The 20,687-nt window shown below is 41.6% G+C and overlaps 1 protein-coding gene and 1 long non-coding RNA gene across 3 annotated transcripts in view; one reads left to right on the forward strand and one right to left on the reverse strand.

Moving 5' to 3' along the window:
• Positions 1-20,687, reverse strand: part of gabrr2a (gamma-aminobutyric acid type A receptor subunit rho2a) — a 222,919-nt gene that overhangs the window by 175,682 nt on the left and 26,550 nt on the right. For both annotated transcript variants that reach the window (XM_077538064.1, XM_077538063.1), the window contains one exon: positions 16,229-16,296. In XM_077538064.1, the coding sequence (XP_077394190.1) occupies positions 16,229-16,296 (68 nt within the window). The remainder of the gene's footprint in view (positions 1-16,228; positions 16,297-20,687) is intronic.
• On the forward strand, positions 11,917-12,896 carry LOC144031203 (uncharacterized). The gene is made up of 2 exons (XR_013287467.1): positions 11,917-11,965; positions 12,646-12,896. It is a non-coding gene; the product is annotated as an uncharacterized LOC144031203 (long non-coding RNA).

Below are 20,687 nucleotides of genomic sequence, written 5' to 3' on the forward strand. Positions count from 1 at the left end.
CCCACCGCCGTCATATAGTATGTCGAAAACTTTAGATTTTTTACCATGGTGTTGTCCCAGGTCTTGAGATGGTACATCCCAAGTTTGAAGTCAATTGGATTAACCGTGTAGGAGAAGCAGGCAAAAGTATGACCCCTGTAAATGTGCAAAAATTGGCCAAAATTGGACATTTAAATACTCATATCTCACTTCCTGTCTATTTTAGGGTACACACATCAAAGAGGTTTTTGTTCATCTGGATGTGCTACAGGTGCCACACAATTTTCGTAGCCGTCGGACAATCGTAGCGGGCCAGGGATCTGTTTAACCTATGTAGGTGGCGCTATGGAGCCATTTTTCTGTTATCACCTATGGCGACTTTAAAATATCAAATTTTTCGCCAGGCCTGACGTGTGTGTAAAGTTTGGTGAGTTTTCGTTCATGTTTAGTGCCTCAAAAATGTGGTTGTTTGCGGAAAAGAATAATAACAAAGAAAAAGAAGAAGAAGAAGAAGAATAACTAGAGCTGCGAGCAGCTATAAAGGGCCCTCGCAGCCCGGGCCACGTTGGGGTCCTTGCACGTTGGGGTACTTGCACGTTGGGGTACTGGCACATTGGGGTACTGGCATATTGGAAGCAAAATTTCTTTGAAAATGGCATAATAAACGTTTACATGTAGAATATTTTTTTGCCAGTGTGTGTATCAAGCTCAACGGGTTTTGGTGATTGTTAAGACCTGCAAAAATCAGCGTCCTTTTTTATTTTTAGGCAATGAGTTGCCCTGATTGGTATTTTTTTGTAAAAGTGTATATACACATCATCGCTCGTTGTACTCATTGCACAATGTTACTTTTATTGTCCAAAGGGGCAATCAAAAATGAATAAAACAAAATGGAAACGTACATACGTTTGGATCGGTGTGAAGCCAGTGAACAATTTGAGTGGTGGAAACTAAAAGAATATTCATAAATTACTTAGTTATCACACTTAGAATGAGTGTACATTTTTTGTACAAAATACCGTATGTGGGGTATTTTATTTTATTTTTTATATAAGCCTCAAGGGCTAGGTGGCGCTGTATTTATAACTGAATGTTGTCATAGAGATACCTTCAGGCCTTGATTATAAGCATACATGTCAAGTGTGGGATTTTTTTTGGAGCATGTACCGTGGAGTTATTAAGCATATCCTTCATTCACGATATTGCTTTTAATGTCCATAGAGGCTATCAAAAATAAATAAAAATATATATATGTTTGGATAAGTCTGATGCCAGTGAACATTTTGAGTGGTGGAAACTAAAAGAATATTCATAAATGACTTCGTTATCACACTTAGAATGAGTTTACATTTTTGGTACAAAATACCGTATGTGGGGTATTTTTTTTTCATGCCTCAAGGGCTAGGTGGCGCTGCATATATAACTGAATGTTGTCATAGAGATAGCTTCAGGCCTTGACGATAAACATACATGTCAAGTTTGGGATTTTTTGGAGCATGTACCGGGGAGTTATCAAGCATATCCTTTTTCATTGCGAAACACAAATTTTGATGCCCCGCCCTCATCATATAGTATTTCGAAAAGTCAATATTTTCCCCCCTGTCGTTGGCTCAGGTCTTGACATGGTCCAGGCCAAGTCTTAACTCAGTCGGATGAAACGTGTAGGAGAAGTGGGCAAAAGTCTGCCCCCTGTGAATGTGCAAAAATCGTCAAAAATGGGACATTAAAAAATTCGTAGCTCACTTCCTGTTCATTTTAGCATATGGGTACAAGAGACTTTTTTGTAGGTCTTGGGCTCCCTCATACACCTAAAAATATTCGGCGTTCTTGCTTAAACGTACAACCGGGGCTGCTTCGTTAAAAATTTCGAGGGGGCGCTATTGAGTCATTTTTGTAAAAATAGCACAATCAACAATAAAATATTGCTCATTTTACCAGGCCAGATGTGTGTGCCATGTTTCAGGAGTTTCTGTGCATGTTTAGACCCTCAAAACTGGTGTTGTTTTCTTGGCGAACAGCGCTTAGCCACGCCTACAGCAATTCGCGAAAACTCACAAACTTCGTGTTGTGAAATCATGAAGGCCGAAACCCTCCTCTGAGCAAATATGAGGTAGGTCCAGTTAACGTGTTTGGAGAAAAACGTAGAAGAAAATTCGTAAGAAAAAAAATTGCCACTAGGTGGCGCTATCAGTTAGATGAAATGTAAGTTAGTAGATGTCTTTAGAGCTGGACTCTCATCAAATGTGTGAAATTTTGAGAAGATAGGATCATCTCGGTCAAGTTAATGCAGCTTTTATTGTCACGAAAAATCTTCAGACTTTGCGTCACCGTAGCGGCCACGCCCTTTGGCGAAAAGTTACAATATTCGGTGTGGGGCATCATCAACATCTTAAGGCTTTTCTGACCAATTTTCAACTGGATCCCTTCAACAAGCTCAGCACAGTAGCTAAAAACGTAAAGTATGACATTTATTGTAACCACTAGGTGGCGCTATATGTATATCTGAATTTCGTCATATAGATGTTTTCAGGCCGTGACTATTACGTTGCCTGAGAAGTTTGAGATTTTTTGGAGCTTGTACATGGGAGTTATTCAGCATTTGCTCTTTCTGGAAAAATGAAATTTTAAAGGCAATATTTGATGCCCCGCCCCCGTCATATAGTATTTCGAAAAGGCAAGACTTTTTGCCCAACTGTTCTCTTAGGTCTTGAGATGATAAATGCCAAGTTTGAAGTCAATGGGATGAAAAATGTTTGCATAGGGGGAAAAAGCATGACCACAGTGAATGTGCCAAAATAGGCCAAAGTTGGACATTAAAAAATTCATAGCTCACTTCCTGTACATTTTAGCTACATGGTCCCAATAGACTTTTTTGTGCGTCTCGGGGTGCTACACGTGCCTGCCAATTTTCGTTGCTCTAGCTCAAACATGCCGGGCTTGGTTTATATTTTTCTATGCTAGGGGGCGCTATAGAGTCACGTTGTTATGACGACTTCATAATATAAAATTTTTCGCCGGGCCTGAGGAGTGTGCAAAGTTTGGTGAGTTTTCGTAAATGTTTAGGTACCCAAAATCGCGATCGTTTACGGAGAAGAAGAAGAAGAAGAAGAAGAAGAAGAAGAAGAAGAAGAAGAAGAAGAAGAAGAATAATTCGAACGAAAAACAATAGGGACCTCGCAGCGGTCGCTGCTCGGGCCCTAATAATAAGAATTCCTTCAGGAACAATAGGGACCTCGCAGCGGTCGCTGCTCGGGCCCTAATAAGAATTCCTTCAGGAACAATAGGGACCTCGCAGCGGTCGCTGCTCGGGCCCTAACTAGAGCTGCGAGCAGCTATAAAGGGCCCTCGCAACCCGGGCCACGTTGGGGTATTTGCACGTCGGGGTCCTGGCATGTTGGGGTACTGTCAAATAGGAAACCATCTAAATTGTAAACGTTTTTGCCATGCTTTGTCTTTGTAAAGTTTCATGGAAAGGCCAAAAATGATGCACAATTAACAAAATAAAATCAAAATGGATTGGCACATGGCTATATAGAATACTTTTTGAATATATTAGGCATGCCTGCCAATATTCACACATCTAGCTGTATCATATAATCGGAAACACTTCATAAAAATGTCTAGAGGGCGCTATTGAGCCATTTATTACAAATTGCACAACAAATCTCTAAATAAAATATTCATGTTCCAGACAGTTCTGGTGTGTGTGTAAGTTTTGTGAGTTTTCGCCCATATTTAGACTCTCAAAAAAGCATTTTTCTTCACAAACAATGCATGGCTACAGCAAAGGCTTGTGACAAAATAAAAACATTCAATAACTTTTCATCTTAAATATCTTAAGATGAAACACGCCAAAGAATGAAGACGATCTGATAAGTTCTGTTGAAAATATGACCCCTATAAAAGACCCCCCAAAATGGCAGACTTCCTGTTTGATTCAGCATATGGCTTTAGAAACCTTTTTGTAAGTCTTAGGCTGATAGGTATCCCAATTTTTACAAATCTAGCTGAATCATAAAACACAAAACATTTGCAAAAGCTTCATAAAAATGTCTAGAGGGCGCTATTGAACCATTTATTGCAAATTGAATAAGAAATCTCTAAAATATTCATGCTTATGACAAGCCTGATGTGTGTGTAAAGTTTCATGAGTTTTTGCAAATGTTTAGACCAAAAAAAAATCAGCATTTTACTTGGCAAACAATGCATCGCCATGACAACGGCATGCGAAAAAATAAATAACTTTCGATAACTTTGCATCTTAAACATCTTAAGATGAAGCACACCAAGTTTGAAGACAGTCGGATAAATTTTGTAGGAGGAGTTCGTTAAAATATGACCTGTTTTTGTACATCTTGGGCTGTTACATATGTCTACAAATTTTCGTAGCTCTAGCTGCTTCGTACAACTGGCAATGCTTCTTTAAGGATATTTTTTTTCCTTTGCAAACAGTGCATGCCATGACAACAGCGTGCGACGAAATACAAAGCTTTCAATAACTTTTCATCTTCAACATCTTAAGATGAATCACACCAAGTTTGAAGATGATCGGATAAACACTGTAGGAGGAGTTCGTTAAAATAAGGCCCCAATGAAATGGCCAAAAAAATGGCAACACGTTCCAAAATAAATCAAAATGGTGGACTTCCTGTTAGGTTTAGCATATGGTTCAAAAAGAGTTTTTTGTAGGTCATAGTCTGTTACATATGTGTACCAATTTTCGTAGCTCTCGATTAAACGTACAACCGGCAATGCATCGTGAAGTAAGAATTTTTAAACTCTAAATTTGATGCGCCGCCGCCGTCATATAGTATATCAAAAACTTTTCGTTTTTCACAATGATGTCCCAGGTGTTGAGATGGTACATCCCAAGTTTGAAGTCAATCGGGTTAACCGTGTAGGAGAAGCGGGCAAAAGTATGACCCCTGTAAATGTGCAAAAATTGGCAAAAATTGGACATTTAAATACTCATACCTCACTTTCTGTCTATTTTAGGGTACACACTTCAAAGAGGTTTTTGTTCATTGGGATGTGCTACAGGTGCCACACAATTTTCCTAGCCGTCGGACAATCGTAGCGGGACAGGGATCCGTTTAACCTATGTAGGGGGCGCTAAGGAGCCATTTTTCTGTTATCATGTATGGCGACTTTAAAATATAAAATTTTTCGCCAGGCCTGATGTGCGTGTAAAGTTTGGTGAGTTTTCGGTCACGTTTAGTGTCTCAAAAATGTGATCGTTTGCGGAGAAGAATAATAATAAGAATAACTAGAGCTGCGAGCAGCTATAAAGGGCCCTCGCAACCTGGGCCACGTTGGGGTACTTGCACGTCGGGGTACTGGCATGTTGGGGTACTGTTTCATAGGGAACCGTCTAAATTGTAAATGTTTTTGCCATGCTTTGTGCTTGCAAAGTTTCATGGAAAGGCCAAAAATGATGCACAATTAACAAAATAAAATCAAAATGGTTTGGCACATGGCTATAGAATAATTTTTGTAGGTATTAGGCTGATAGGTGTGCCTCCAAATATTCACACATCTAGCTGAATCATATAATCGGAAATACTTCATAAAAATGTCTAGAGGGCGCTATTTAGCCATTTATTACAAATTGCACAACAAATCTCTAAAATATTCATGTTCTTGAGAGGTCTGATCTGTGTGCAAAGTTTTGAGTTTTCGCTCATGTTTAGACTAAAAAAAAAAGCATTTTTCTTTGCAAACAATGCATCGCGAGAGCAAAGGCGTGACAAAAAATTTCAATAACTTTTCATCTTAAATATCTTCAGATGAAACACGCCAAAGAATGAAGACAATCTGATAAGTTTTGTAGAAAATATGAGGCTTATAATAGGCCCCAAAAAATGGCGACAAATAGCAAAGTAAATCAAAATGGCAGACTTCCTGTTTGGTTTAGCATATGGCTTTAGAAACTTTTTTGTCAGTCTTAGGCTGATAGGTATCCCAATTTTTACAAATCTAGCTGAATCCTACATTTCCAAAAGCTTCATAAAAATGTCTATAGGGCGCTATTGAGCCATTTATTGCAAATTGCACAAGAAATCTCTAAAATATTCATGTTTATGACAAGTCTGATGTGTGTGTAAAGTTTCATGAGTTTTCGCTCGTTTAGACAAAAAAAAAAAAGCAGCATTTTACTTGGCAAATAATGCATCGCTATGGCAACGGCTTGCGACAAAATAAAAAAAAACTTTCGATAACTTTGCATCTTAAACAGCTTAAGATGAAACACACCAAGTTGGAAGACAGTCGGATAAATTTCGTTGGAGTTCGTTAAAATGTGACCCCTAAAAAAGGCCACAAAAAATGGCTACAAATCCCGACGTAAATCAAAATGCCGGACTTCCTGTTTGGTTTAGCATATGGTTCTAAGAGACTTTTTTGTACATCGTGGGCTCTTATGTATGCCTCCAAATTATCATAGCGCTAGGTGAAATGTACAACCGGGAATGCTTCGTTAAAGAGGAGTTTTTTAGCTCAAAATGTGATGCCCGGCCCCTACGGGACTTCCTGTTGGGTTTAGCACATGGCACCAAGAGACTTTTTTGTACATCGTGGGCTGTTACATTTGTCTCCAAATTTTCGTAGCTCTAGCTGCTTCGTACAACTGGGAATGCTTCATTAAGAAGGAATTTACAGAGCCATTTTTCTGTTATCATGTATGGCGACTTTAAAATATCAAATTTTTCGCCAGGCCCGATCTGCGTGTAAAGTTTGTTGAGTTTTCGTTCACGTTTAGTGTCTCAAAAATGTGATTGTTTGCGGAAAAGAATAATAACAAAGAAAAAGAAGAAGAAGAAGAAGAAGAATAAGAAGAATTCCTTCAGGAACAATAGGGACCTCGCAGCGGTCGCTGCTCGGGCCCTAATAATAATTTTTACAAAAACAATAGGGACCTCGCAGCGGTCGCTGCTCGGGCCCTAATAATAATGCATTCAAACTGATCACCAACATTAACTTAGGAGCACAATATTAAAAAAAAAAAACTTTAACCTGCAAAAAAAAAAAAATTTCTAAAATAATTTGTGCTGATTTTTTTTGCTCAGTGCAAACAAAACCTCTACACCACAGAGCGAATGCTACCTGCCATAATGGGAGCGCCACTGCCCCCTAATGTAGTGGAGGTGCAATTGCACTTTATTCTAGGACAGTAAAAAAATAAAAAATAAAAAATAAAAAAGCATGTTCCCCGAGGTCAAACGCACCCCCCTTGATGGAGCCCCGCGCCTCCCTGGGGGTGCCCGCCCCACCATTTGAGAAGCACTGGAGTAGAGAAACCTCGAAAACATGCAGGACTCTGGCCCTCGAGGACCGGATCTTGACACATGTGCAGTAGATGATGCAGTCAGTACCCATTGCAGCAGTTAGTAGGGGTGAGCCGGATATTCATACAGCACGAGTATCCAGTATGGATTACAAAGGTGGCATGGTTCCATGGTAGAGTGGTCGTCTACCTTCTGTGAGGTTGTGGGTTCGATCCTCACTCTGGTGACCACATCTAATTGTCCTTGAGTAAGACACTGAACCCCAATTTGCTCCCAGTGGCCCTGGCAGCGCTGTGCGTGGCAGTGCGTGAATGTTAGCTTTCTAAAGCACTTTGCTGGACTGTTTTTGGTAAATGTGCTGCTTTTTATATAGCACTTTAACTACACCATGTGGTGCCCAAAGCAGTTTATAATGCCTCACATTCACCATTCACACACCAATGGCCAACTGCTGCCACAGAGAGCGCTGCCAGATTCATTGGGAGCAAATCGGGGTTCAGTGTCTTGCTCAAGGACACTTCAACATGGTCACCAGAGTGAGGATCGAACCCACAACCTTAAGGATGGGAAACAACCACTCAACCACTGAGCCCCAATAGCTAAAAAAGCGCTATATAAATCAGTCCATGCCATTCCATTTTGCGGATACAAATATAACCAGGGTTTTTCCTACGTACAAAATTCCGTGGCAGCCACCTCCACCTAATTTGCTCACCGCCTCCACCCGGAACGACTGATATCACTCAACGCTCAAGCTGTGTTGATTGAGCTCGGCAGCAACGCATTTTAACTGCAGTTGCAGCGTTGCGCCATTATGGAGGCGCTATATCAAGAGCAGTGCCACGAAAAGACCTGAAGCAACAACCGAAGAAGAAGCGTTTTTTTTTTTTTTCTTTTTCCCAACTTTCTTGTACCGGAAAAGAAACAGGTTGTGCCCAAATCCTGACGTCGGATTGGTGTATCTTGGCCTTAATGAAAACTGAAAAAAAGCTTATGGTCCTTGTGCTGCTGGATTTAAGTGTTGCTTTTGATATGGTAGATCACCACATTTTATTAAACAGACCTGGTGGGCATCACCGGTATTGCTTTTAACTGGTTTTATTCCTATCTCACAGACCGATATTTCTTTGTAGGTGTGCATACATGTTCCTCTGGTTCCCATGGAATTAAATGTAGGGTTCCCCAAGGTTCAACTTTAGGCCCATTACTTTTTAATTTTTACATGCTGTACATTGTCGTGTCTCCAAATGACATGGGGACTATTGATACCCTTTTAATTTGTATTTTAGACATTAAGTCATGGATGCCAGAAAATTTCCTGCAGCTCAAGCAGAACAAAACAGACGTTTTAGTCATCGGACTGGAAGGTCAGAGAGAAACTTTTCTCAAAACTACTATTTTAAACCTTCACAATGTGTAAAGAACATTTTTTACTCTGAGCTTAGTTTTATTCCTCATATTAAAAATGTAGCCAAGAACGGTTTTTACTATCTTAAGAATATTGCCAGTCCGCCCGTTTCTCTCTCAAGCCAACACGGAGGTGCTGATGCATGGTTTTTAATTTCCTGTCGCTTAGATTACTGTAATGCCCTGCTCTCTGGTCTTCCCAAAAGGAATATTTCAAGCCTACAGCTACTCCACAATTCAGCTGCACGTGTGCTGATGGGCAGTGGCGCTCGTGAGCAAAAAGGGCGACAGGGAGAGAAGTTTTTTGTTGTTGTTTGTTTTTTTCATCAAAAGCTGTTCCGTGAGCGCTGCTCATTCACGGATTACATATAGCCCTGCGCTCATTACATCACCATGCCCACGCATAATCCAGTTTTCATATAAATCTGTGCTTTACGTCATTCAAGCCGCCGGCTGTAAACTTGATACTAGCCGACCCACACGCGTGTACAACCATAGCTCTTTAGTTAAAGCTACTCTATGGAGGATTTCCCTCAAAAATATCTTATCCATATCTAATAGCCTTTTTATTTGACCATTTATGACTAAAACATATTCTAATTAGTAGCTCAACATCTTAGCTGTTCACAATTGGCACTCCTACAAGCCTCTGGCCAATATTTTTCAGGAAGCATCCAGTCCGATTCCTTAAAATTTCCCGCCCTCTGTCTGCGGATGTGACGTCAAGCGCGTTCTCGTTCATTGTTTCCTGTAGTCGCGAAGTCGGAACTAGTACAGCGTCGCATCTGTTGAGGAAGGACGCATCTGTACTTGCTCCTGCACTCACTCGTGAATCTAACTGCTTGTTGATTTTTGCACTGGGATTTTTAACTACATTGTTGCAGAATGCCTGGCGGAAAAAGAGCTGACGAGAATGAGGAGATAAAATCTTCTCTTAAAAAACTGTAATGGCTGCCGAATTACTTGAAATGAAGAAGAGCATTGAGCCACTTCTTCAGGAAATACAGCAATTGAAGAAAGAGACACAGGCAAAAGATCGACGCATTGTTGCCTTGGAAAAAAAGTGGATGATTTGGAACAAAATCTTTGTATCAACGATGTGATAGTCACAGGCATCGAGATCAAGCCGCGCCGTGGCCCTTCGAGAGCTGCGGCTCGCACGAGCACGGATGATTCTGACCAATCTTAAGGGAACGAGACTGTGGAACAGCAAGTGACACTTCAACTCAGAGATTCGGGATTAACTGTTGATCCTGCGCACATTCCGATGTGCTTTTCGCTTCCAACTGGAGGGACACGACCACCGGCAGTTCTGATCAGGTTTGTTGACAGAAAGAAAAAGATTGCTCTTCTGAGAGACCGTCACAAGCTTCGTGGGAAACATGTCTACATCAACGAAAACCTCACCAAACGAAATGCTGACATCGCCAAAAAGGCTCGACAAATGAGAAAGAATGGACTTATCGAAAGCACGTGGACAAAAGACTGCCGAATTTTTATTCAAACTAAAGATAACTCTGGTCAAGTAAAAACACGAATCGTGAAAGGAGCTGAGGAATTGGCAGAGCTTGAGAGACAACAGTAATTCACAATATCACAACAACAAGATCACTAATTACCCAAAGCTGGAGTTGTATATGATTACTTGCTGACTTTGCCAAGGCTAACTCTTGTTTATACACCTGCATTGATAACACTTATTGCTGTTCCCGTTTGAATGTAAATATTGTCTGGCTCGAATTCCGTTTGGACATTTGTTGTAACAGTCAAGGCTACATGATAAGGCTGTATTGTGGCTACAATGAAACTGCTGTCAATACGCAAAATGGGGCTGGTGGTCTGGTTCCTGGAATGCGGCTGGCGTGGGCCGCTCTGCTGGGTGAGCTAGGCTGGGCAGCGCACAGGATTCATCAGATCTACAATGTGCTAGCAACCAGTGGTGCTACCTGACAAGAATCGAGGTTGAAATTGCTTGAATTGCAATGGGCAGAATGCAAGCCGATCTACTCTTCTGGAAAGCACAACATGTGTGAAAGCTTATCCGAGGTCAGCGAAGACCCTACTGGTGAAAGAGAAGAATTGCGCTTGCCTTGGCTGCTCGCCTGGCGGGGTGGGCCTGCTGGTGGCGTCTGGGGACCGACTCACCAGTTCCAAATGACTGGGACTAGCCACAATCTACACACGGACATTCAAGATGAACTGAGCGAGCAGTGTTTGGGATAGTATGGGATGGATAACGATAAAAATCAATGACTATTCTAAGTAATGTAGATGATTGATGTGTTATAGTAATGGGTCGATGGGGACGGGTCTCGAATAAGCTTCGGCTTCTACCTGTCAGCCCTTCTTTCGGATGTCAATGTTGCAAATGATGTGATGTGATTGATGTAAGCTGTAATGTGTCCGAAAGAAAAAAATGAATAAACTAAACTAAAAATACGCCTTCTGTTAGTCCGATGATCCATCCATCCATTGTTATAGCCACTTACTCCTCACAGAGGTCACGGGGGTGCTGGAGCCTATCCCAGCCGGCCTCGAGCAGTAGGCGGGGTGCACCCTGAACTGGTTGCCAGCCAATTGCAGTAGTCTGATGATAATTATGTTATGAATGGAACGCTGCTGAAGTGACATGACTTTAAAGGTGCCGTCTGATTGGACGAGGAGTTGTTTTGTGCCAAGTAGACTGACATGGCATATTTTTTTTTGCTGAAGTTTGCTGATAATCCCTTTTTTTTTTTTTTAGTAACAGCACCCAAAGATGTGAAAGAGGAGTATTATGGAGAGAAATTTGTGTCTTTATTTCCAATCAAACAAAAAAGGAATTTGCAATCAAAAAATTTTTTCAATCAAACAAAAAGGGGATTTGCAATCAAAAAAAAATTTCAATCAAACAAAAAGGGGATTTGCAACCTCAAATAAATTTTAATCAAACAAAAAAGGGTTTTCATATAAAATAAATATTTGCAAACAAAAAAAAAACATTTCAAACATGGATTTGTATTTTAATAAAATCTTTTGCAAACATTTTTTTCGTTTTGTTTGCGAATCTGTTTTTTGGTTGCGAATCTGTTTTTTGGTTGCGAATCTGTTTTTTGATTGAAACCTGTTTTTTGGTTGCGAATCTTTTTCTGTGTTGTGTAGGCGGGGTCCTCCGTTCAACCGATGATAGAAGCCTTGTCATTGGTCAGCTTGGAAGCCGCTGCGACAACTTTCATTGGTCAGATAGGAATGGGGGTGTGACAATGTTCGTCTGACTATTTCCTGGTTCATTTTGTCCAGTCGCCGCCAGCATCGAGGTAAATATGACACCCCCCCCACTTCTAGTTTTCCGTTTTGTTTATCTGACATTTATCTAAAAGCAACCCTTGATCTATCGTTTATCCGGTGATTTGTTCTAACCATTACAATTAACGTAATCACTCACTCAGCATTGCTTAGCCATGTTAGCTAGCTAGGTAACTGATGGTCCGATACATGAGTCAGTCATGAAGCTGTTGTTGGCAGTCAAAACACAAATATACGGCTAATTTGGGATAGCTGTTAGGATGAAGTTTTGTTGTTGTTTTTTTTATACTCATAAAGAAACCTTTGCATTTGTTTCACATACAGGCAGGGCTGGGAATCGAATTTATTTACACTAGCTGCTTCCCCTAAATCTTGGATTAAATTCGTGATAATTCTGTGATTATTATTTATTGGTCCTGGTTGTTTACTGTATGAGTCAGATTGAAACAGAAGGGGAATCTGAGTTGTAGGTGTACTTTTGCAATTACACTGACTAGATTTTTTCTTTTAGAGTGCGAGCAGACCAAGGGGTAGAAAATGTAGACATAGCGAGATGCATGTTTACTGTAAGAGGAGCAGGCCAGGGCAGTTTTATTGCTGGTAAAAGCGTACATAACCAGAGGAAAAAACTTTATATGAGTAAAGGTTCTTGGAGTTACTGTAGCTTTCATAAATGTATTTGATATTACAGATCCAGCAAGCTGAAGAGACACGAAGAGACCATCACGGTGAACACGGGATCGTTATACCTGACATCCACTGTCGTTTACCTGAGGAAAGACTTGTTGCTTTACGGCAAATCAATCCAAACAAGGAGTCCTTGAGTTTTGGTCGCGTCATTTATTTGCAGACTCTCAATGTTGCTTCTAGTGCTAGTGTCTCGCGGCCCAAAGGGTCATTTAAATTTATGTAAAAAATGAAAATAAATTCCTGTGTAAAACAGTTTGACTTTTATTTCATAAAAAAAAAGCATGCATATGAACTAACAACCAGTCAATTATTCAGCATTTTATAGATTTTATACAGACATTTTTCTCAAGAAATGATTGGCCTGCCAACAAGAAATCAAGAAAGCTCAGAAAATGAACTGTTAAACTTAAAACAAACATTTTGGTAGGAACAACCTGTAATTACTCAAAAAAAAATGAAATGGATGTGATTTCTTTTTTTTTTGCCCTTTCAATTACACTGTCAAATCTGGCATCAAAGGTGATAGCAGTCAGTAGATGTGATTTAAAGGAATGGTAATCACTCATATGAGCAGTTGGAAATGTAATGGTGTTTGTGCAGGGGGTAACATAATGTGTGACCTGGCATGTGTACCTCACAATTGTGGTCAAAGTTTATTGATATTTTAAATTGCTCTCTGTCTGACATAAGCAGGTGCTTGTGGCCCTGCTCAGTTATCCACAGCATCACCTCATGAAGAGAGGTGACCAACCACCAACTTCATCTTCTGCATCTAAAAAGTAAAGAAAAGTGTGCTTGAATTAAGTACCAAACATGTAAAAAAAAAAAATTCTGACAAAGTTATGTTTGACACATGTTTTGAACATTATTGAAACAGGAAAACTACAATGAAACAATCACAGGAACTAAATGTATTTATATTACGTAATTTGTCACTTCCTCTGTATTTCAAACACCCAAGACATAATAAATGTAGCAGAGGCTACTTATTTCAATGACCAGAACTTCTCATAAGTGATTAATAATTAGCATTTTATTAATGTAATGATGTAATGTAATAAAATAATCATGAATAAGCATAATAACAGCTATCTCAGCAGGCCGTTTATTTGGGCCGTTTCTCGTACCAACAAAACATCACGATTCATGACTAGACTAACCAAAATCAAACGGTTACGTGGCCTGGATCCTAGTAGTAGCAATGTCACCGCTTTGACGGTGCATGAGTTCCCCCTCTTTTTCAATCTGACTCATACAGTAAACAACCAGGACCAATAAATAATAATCACAGAATTATCACGAATTTAATCCAAGATTTAGGGGAAGCAGCTAGTGTAAATAAATTCGATTCCCAGCCCTGCCTGTATGTGAAACAAATGCAAAGGTTTCTTTATGAGTATAAAAAAAAACAACAAAACTTCATCCTAACAGCTATCCCAAATTAGCCGTATATTTGTGTTTTGACTGCCAACAACATAGCTTCATGACTGACTCATGTATCGGACCATCAGTTACCTAGCTAGCTAACATGGCTAAGCAATGCTGAGTGAGTGATTACGTTAATTGTAATGGTTAGAACAAATCACCGGATAAACGATAGATCAAGGGTTGCTTTTAGATAAATGTCAGATAAACAAAACGGGAAACTAGAAGTGGGGGGGGGTGTCATATTTACCTCGATGCTGGCGGCGACTGGACAAAATGAACCAGGAAATAGTCAGACGAACATTGTCACACCCCCATTCCTATCTGACCAATGAAAGTTGTCGCAGCGGCTTCCAAGCTGACCAATGACAAGGCTTCTATCATCGGTTGAACGGAGGACCCCGCCCACACAACACAGAAAAAGATTCGCAACCAAAAAACAGGTTTCAATCAAAAAACAGATTCGCAACCAAAAAACAGATTTGCAACCAAAAAACAGATTCGCAAACAAAACGAAAAAAATGTTTGCAAAAGATTTTATTAAAATACAAATCCATGTTTGAAATGTTTTTTTTTGTTTGCAAATTTTTATTTTATATGAAAACCCTTTTTTGTTTGATTAAAATTTATTTGAGGTTGCAAATCCCCTTTTTGTTTGATTGAAATTTTTTTTTGATTGCAAATCCCCTTTTTGTTTGATTGAAATTTTTTTTTGATTGCAAATTCCTTTTTTGTTTGATTGAAAATAAAGACACACATTTCTCTCCATAGAGTATAGGCATTGCTTATAAATAGATGAATTTAAAAAACTTTACTATACTAGTAATTTATGGTAGGTGACTGCTGACTACTGACTGAGAATGGGTGGATGGGTTTGTATTTGTCATTTAACTACAAGTTACTACTTAATAATTACTAGTAATACTACTACTGTTTCTACTACTACTACTATTACAGTGGTACCTCTACTTACGAAATTAATTGGTTCTGGAAGAAAGTTCTTAAGTAGAAGATTTTGTAAGTAGAGACGCATTTTCCATGTAAATGCCCTAATCCGTTCCAAGCCTCCCAAATTTCAGACATAAATGTTTTATAAACCATAAAAATGCATCAAAACATGTAACAAATACATGTTACAATTAGATTATTGCACAATAAATGAGAGTTGTGCATAATGTAAAAAAACAAAGAATAGAGTAAAGAGTAAAAATGATGGTCATTTACCTATTTAACTGCTGTCCTCATCGTTTTTTGCCCTCTTTGGTTCATGTTCTCCTCTCTCAGAAGTGTTTTTTTTTTTTTTTTTGGCCTGGTGTTTTGTAAAGAACTGATCCATGAATGTTAGTTTTTTTTTTGTTTTTTTGGTTTTTTTTAAACAATCCTTCGGAAATGTCCAAGGCAAACATCATCTTAGTGAGCAAACGCCCGACTGGTGAACACTTTTTCTGGGCGATTCTTTTAAACAAAGACGAGGCGAGGCATCTTTTTTTTAAAAAAAGGCCCGTCTCGTCGCAATTAAAAACTTAGTGTGCCTTCATCAATCACCAATTGTTTGAATTTTTGCACAAATTCGTTGACCGTTAGTTCATACATTTACGAAAAACTATCGGAACACCTCATGGGCCGCGGGATGAATGATGAGGACACTGTATAGACACCGATCTAGTATACACTCATAGATACCTATGGTAGAGGTTCCTCTTAGCCTGAGCCAATGGGATGCCAGAAAGATGCACAAACACCCCGACTAGTATTTACGCTCATAGGTACCTATGGTAGGAAATAGCCATAGCCGAAAGTATGTTGCGTTCGATAATGTATTTTTACCTTTTGTATCTAGAAATTTCTTTCGTAACAAGAGGCAATATTTTCCCGTTGAGGCGTTTCGTCACTCAAAAATTTCGTATGAAGAGACGTTCGAAAGTAGAGGTTCCACTGTACTAGTAATTAATAGTTAATTACTTTTTAATTTTCACAGAATTTATATTATGTCCTTCATTAGCATTCAGCTTAGTATTCAGCTATTAGCATCCAGCTTTCAGCATTTACATGCAATTCCTTCAGAAATTGCACTTCGTCTAGTTATTGTTATTATTATTAAAATATGTTTGCAACAATGAAATTTTAATACAATATCCCAAATACACAGTTTACCTTACCATGTCAACTTCCGAGATGCTGTCCAAGCTCTCCACCTGAACATCTACTCCCACAGGGATAGCAGGACCTTAAAAACAAAATAAATTACACATTAAAGCACCAGATGTCAGTTACTTTCTCGCTGATGTAAATTACATTTTTACTGACTGTACCAACCTGCACCATATATAATATATATAATCAAATTGCGCACTGCACTTTCCTTGGCGACTGTTCGCGAGCTGCCTTGCTCGTGTCTGTATACTTGACGCATTTGATGCAATTTGTATGCTGTTCATGTTTTATTTTATTGTATTGGTATTGCCGTTGAGTCGTGTGCTTGTGAATTTATGTAAATAAAATTGTCTTACAAGGGACAATTCAAGAAAGTGAAGTGTAAGTTACTGAGTAAGACACACATGCTGTCATGTTTCGATTCTGTGGGGCTTGAGTTTTTGTTAGGGTGTTCTTGTTTTTGTCTACGATTGGTGTCTTTTGTCTTGTGTTCCTGGTTTCTTCCCTTGTCTCGTTATGTCTAACCACATCCACCTGTGTTTCTTCCTTTCCCATTGTGTGTGACCAATCAGTGCCCTCCGCCACTTGTTTCCCCAGGTGTGTCTCATTAGTGTTGGTGTATTTAGTTTGTTGCATTTGTCCAGTCGGTGTGGCTGCATTGTCTGTGTTATGTGTGGAAGTTTGTGCGGCAAGTCTTCGTCACCTCACGCTTGTCACGTCACGTCACGTCACGTCACGTCACGCCACGCCACGTCACGCCACGCCACGCCACGCCACGCCACGATTGTCTGTTGTCACTATGGTTAATAAAAGTACCACACATTGCACTTGATTCCTATTTCCCTGCATTTGGCTCCACCATCCTTCATCCACTCACGTTCCCCCCATGACACATGCCAGCTCGTTTTGCTTATTTTCTATTTTTACCGTGGTATCGAAATGGCATCGAGAATCGTGGAATTTCAGTGATATCGGCATCGACTACTAAATTTCTGGTATCGTGACATCCCTGCTACTGACTGAGAATGGGTGGATGGGTTTGTATTTGTCATTTAACTACAAGTTACTATTTAATAATTACTAGTAATACTACTACTGTTTCTACTACTACTATTACTAGTAATTAATCGTTAATTACTTTGTAATTTTCACGGAATTTATATTATGTCCTTCATTAGCATTCACCTATTAGCATTCAGCTTAGCATTCAGCTATTAGCATCCGGCTCTCAGCATTTCCACGCAATTTCTTCAGAAATTGCACTTAGTCTAGTTATTGTCATGATTATTAAAATGGGGTATATACCACGGAAGTGTCACGACGAGGAGAGGTAGGACCCAGACGCAGGATAAAGGTAGGCCACAAAGGCAACAGGTTTATTGCCGGTCAGCAGCTGTCTCCTCTCACACTGAGAGGAGAAAGGGGAATCAAAAAGTGGAGAACTAAAAACGCTCCACTGGGGAGGAAAAAACAGGCAAAAGGTATAGGGGACAACAAAAGGCGCTCCGCTAGGGAGGAAAAAGGCTCAAGGCAAAAGGGGTAACTAAAGGCGCTCCGCTGGGGAGGACAAGGCACAAAAACAAGGCACAAAAACAAGGCAAGACAAGACAACAAGGCACCGGGAACAAGGACTCGAGGACTGTGGGACGCTTCCATGCACTGACTGTGTGTGACACTTCGGCCACGGAGGGGAGAATGCAGGTGGCTTTTATTGTGGCTTGATTGGTGGCAGGTGGTGGTAATCATGGGCGGGGACCGGTAATTAGCAAGCAGCAGGAAGGGTAAGTGACCTGAGGTGAGAGGGGAATCGTTATTTCACAACAAAACAGGAAACATGAACACAAAAATAAAAGCATGGGCCGTCACGCCGGTGGCGGCGTGACAGTACCCCCCCCTCAATGGCCGGCTCCTGACGGCCATCCGACTCAAAGAGTCCAAAAACACGGGCGGGCGGAAGGGGGCACGGAGGTGGGAACACGGCCCACCCCTCCGTCCCAGACCAAAGGCAGTTCAGGAGGGCGTCCACGACGCCCGACGAGAGAGTCCCAGCGGGGCCAGTCAGGTGGGCGTCCTCGACGCCCGACGAGAGGTGAAGGCAGCCGCAGGGCTTGCGCCGCCGGGACTTTGGGCGGCGCCTGGCGAGGTTCCGGGACTTTGGGCGGCGCCTGGCTGGGTTCCGGGACTTTGGGCGGCTCCTGGCGAGGTTCCGGGACTTTGGGCGGCGCCTGGCGAGGCTCAGGGTCTTTGGGCGGCGCCTGGCGAGGCTCAGGGTCTTTGGGCGGCGCCTGGCGAGGCTCAGGGTCTTTGGGCGGCGCCTGGCGAGGCTCAGGGTCTTTGGGCGGCGGCTGGCGAGGTTCAGGGGCGAGAGGCTGCAGCAGGCGAGGTTCAGGGGCGAGAGGCTGCAGCAGGCGAGGTTCAGGGGCGAGAGGCTGCAGCAGGGGAGGTCCAGGGGCGAGAGGCTGCAGCAGGCGAGGTTCAGGGGCTTGAGGCTGCAGCAGACAAGGCTCAGGGGCGAGAGGCTTCAGCCGGCGAGGTTCAAGGGCGAGAGGCTGCAGCAGGCGAGGTTCAGGGGCGAGAGGCTGCAGCAGGCGAGGTTCAGGGGCTTGAGGCTGCAGCAGACAAGGCTCGGGAACGAGAGGCCGCAGCAGACGAGGTTCAGGGGCGAGAGGCTGCATGTGGCTCACCAGTTCATGGACCTGGCTTGACAGCTCCTCCAGCTGCGAAATCACGGCTTGCTGAACCTTTTCCCGGTTGGCAAGCCGGACCTCCAGGCTCTGTAGCCTAGCCTCGACCTTTCCTGCTGGGTCCATGCTGGCCGAAGTGTACTGTCACGGCGAGGTAAGGTAGGACCCAGACGCAGGATAAGGTAAGCCACCAAGGCAGCAGGTTTATTTCCGGCCAACCAGCGTCTCCTCTCAAGCTGAGAGGAGAACGGGGAAGCAAAAAGGTGGAGAACAAAAAGCGCTCCACTAGGGAGGAAAAAGGGCACAAGGCAAAAGGGGTAACAAAAGGCGCTCCACTGGGGAGGAAAAAGCACAAAAACAAGACAAGGCACAAAAACAAGGCAAGACAATAATGTACCGGGAACAAGGACTCGAGGACTGTGGGACGCTTCCATGCACTGACTGTGTGTGACACTTCGGCCACGGAGGGGAGAATGCAGGTGGCTTTTATTGTGGCTTGATTGGTGGCAGGTGGTGGTAATCATGGGCGGGGACCGGTAATTAGCAAGCAGCAGGAAGGGTAAGTGACCTGAGGTGAGAGGGGAATCGTTATTTCACAACAAAACAGGAAACATGAACACAAAAATAAAAGCATGGGCCGTCACGCCGGTGGCGGCGTGACAGGAAGAGGCGGGACTCTTTTTTTTTTTGCACAACAGTTTGTTTCCGGTTCGGTTTGCGACGTGTGGGCTGCGTCAAAAATACTTGTGCTTCTGACTTATTCATAATTATTACGAATTACATAATTACGTATTATTAATCATTAATTCATAAGCTTCTCTTGGTCTGCTTGATGCAGTCCTTCAGTCTGGATATGTTTTTCAGCTGGTAAATGCATGCCAATGAAATATGGCCTGCAAAAGCTTGAATACTGCATGATTTAATATGTTTATGTAGCTTTGTGCGCTGGGCACAAAAATAGAGCCAATATAGAAATACAACCATTTGCACTGACATTCACACCAATATTGTATAATCTTACTCAGAGAAAACCCATGCAAGCATAGGGAGAACATATAATCTGATGATAGGAAGGTTGAGTATCAAACGCTGAACTCCTGAACTGTGACTACGGCAGATGTTAGGCCAATTTGTATAGCACATTTCATACACAAGGCAACTCAATGTGCTTTAAAGTGTATGGTACAGCTCAGGACATTTTTTAATATGTTGTTTGGAACGATATAATATACACGACAAAATGAGCGGCTCGTCAAGTCAAAACATATTAAAAGAGTATTTCCTTATTTTTAAATTACCCGCGCAAAATCTGGCCATTTGGCGCGCTCCAGCGGCCGAATCGGGTATGACATCAGCGGAAGAACGGAAGTCAGCGTCTTTGCTTTGCCGCTGCAAGCTTACGACTGCTGTGTGTTTTATCATCAACTGAATTTCTACAATGCCATCTCGTTGCGTGGCCGGATTTTGTTGTAATCGAAGGGAGGATGGCGTGAGCCTTTTTCGGTTCCCTCAAGATGCAGTTCTTGGCGAAAAAAGTCCAACAGACGAGAGATAAATGGACACCTGACTCCAACGTCAGTGTTGTACAGCGCACATTTCGAGGAAGACTCGTTTGATCCGCTCCCGCTCCCTGAAGCTGTCACTTGGCTATAATGTGGGGTAAGAACTACAATCTAGAAAGTTAACAGCACTTATTTTAGCAGCTCATAGCAAAAATAACCACTGCCAAATTAATATACAGTCAATGAAAAGGTACCAATTTTTAATGAGGAACAGCTAG

Source organism: Festucalex cinctus, chromosome 12 (assembly GCF_051991245.1).
Source record: "Festucalex cinctus isolate MCC-2025b chromosome 12, RoL_Fcin_1.0, whole genome shotgun sequence".
NCBI lineage: Eukaryota > Metazoa > Chordata > Actinopteri > Syngnathiformes > Syngnathidae > Festucalex > Festucalex cinctus.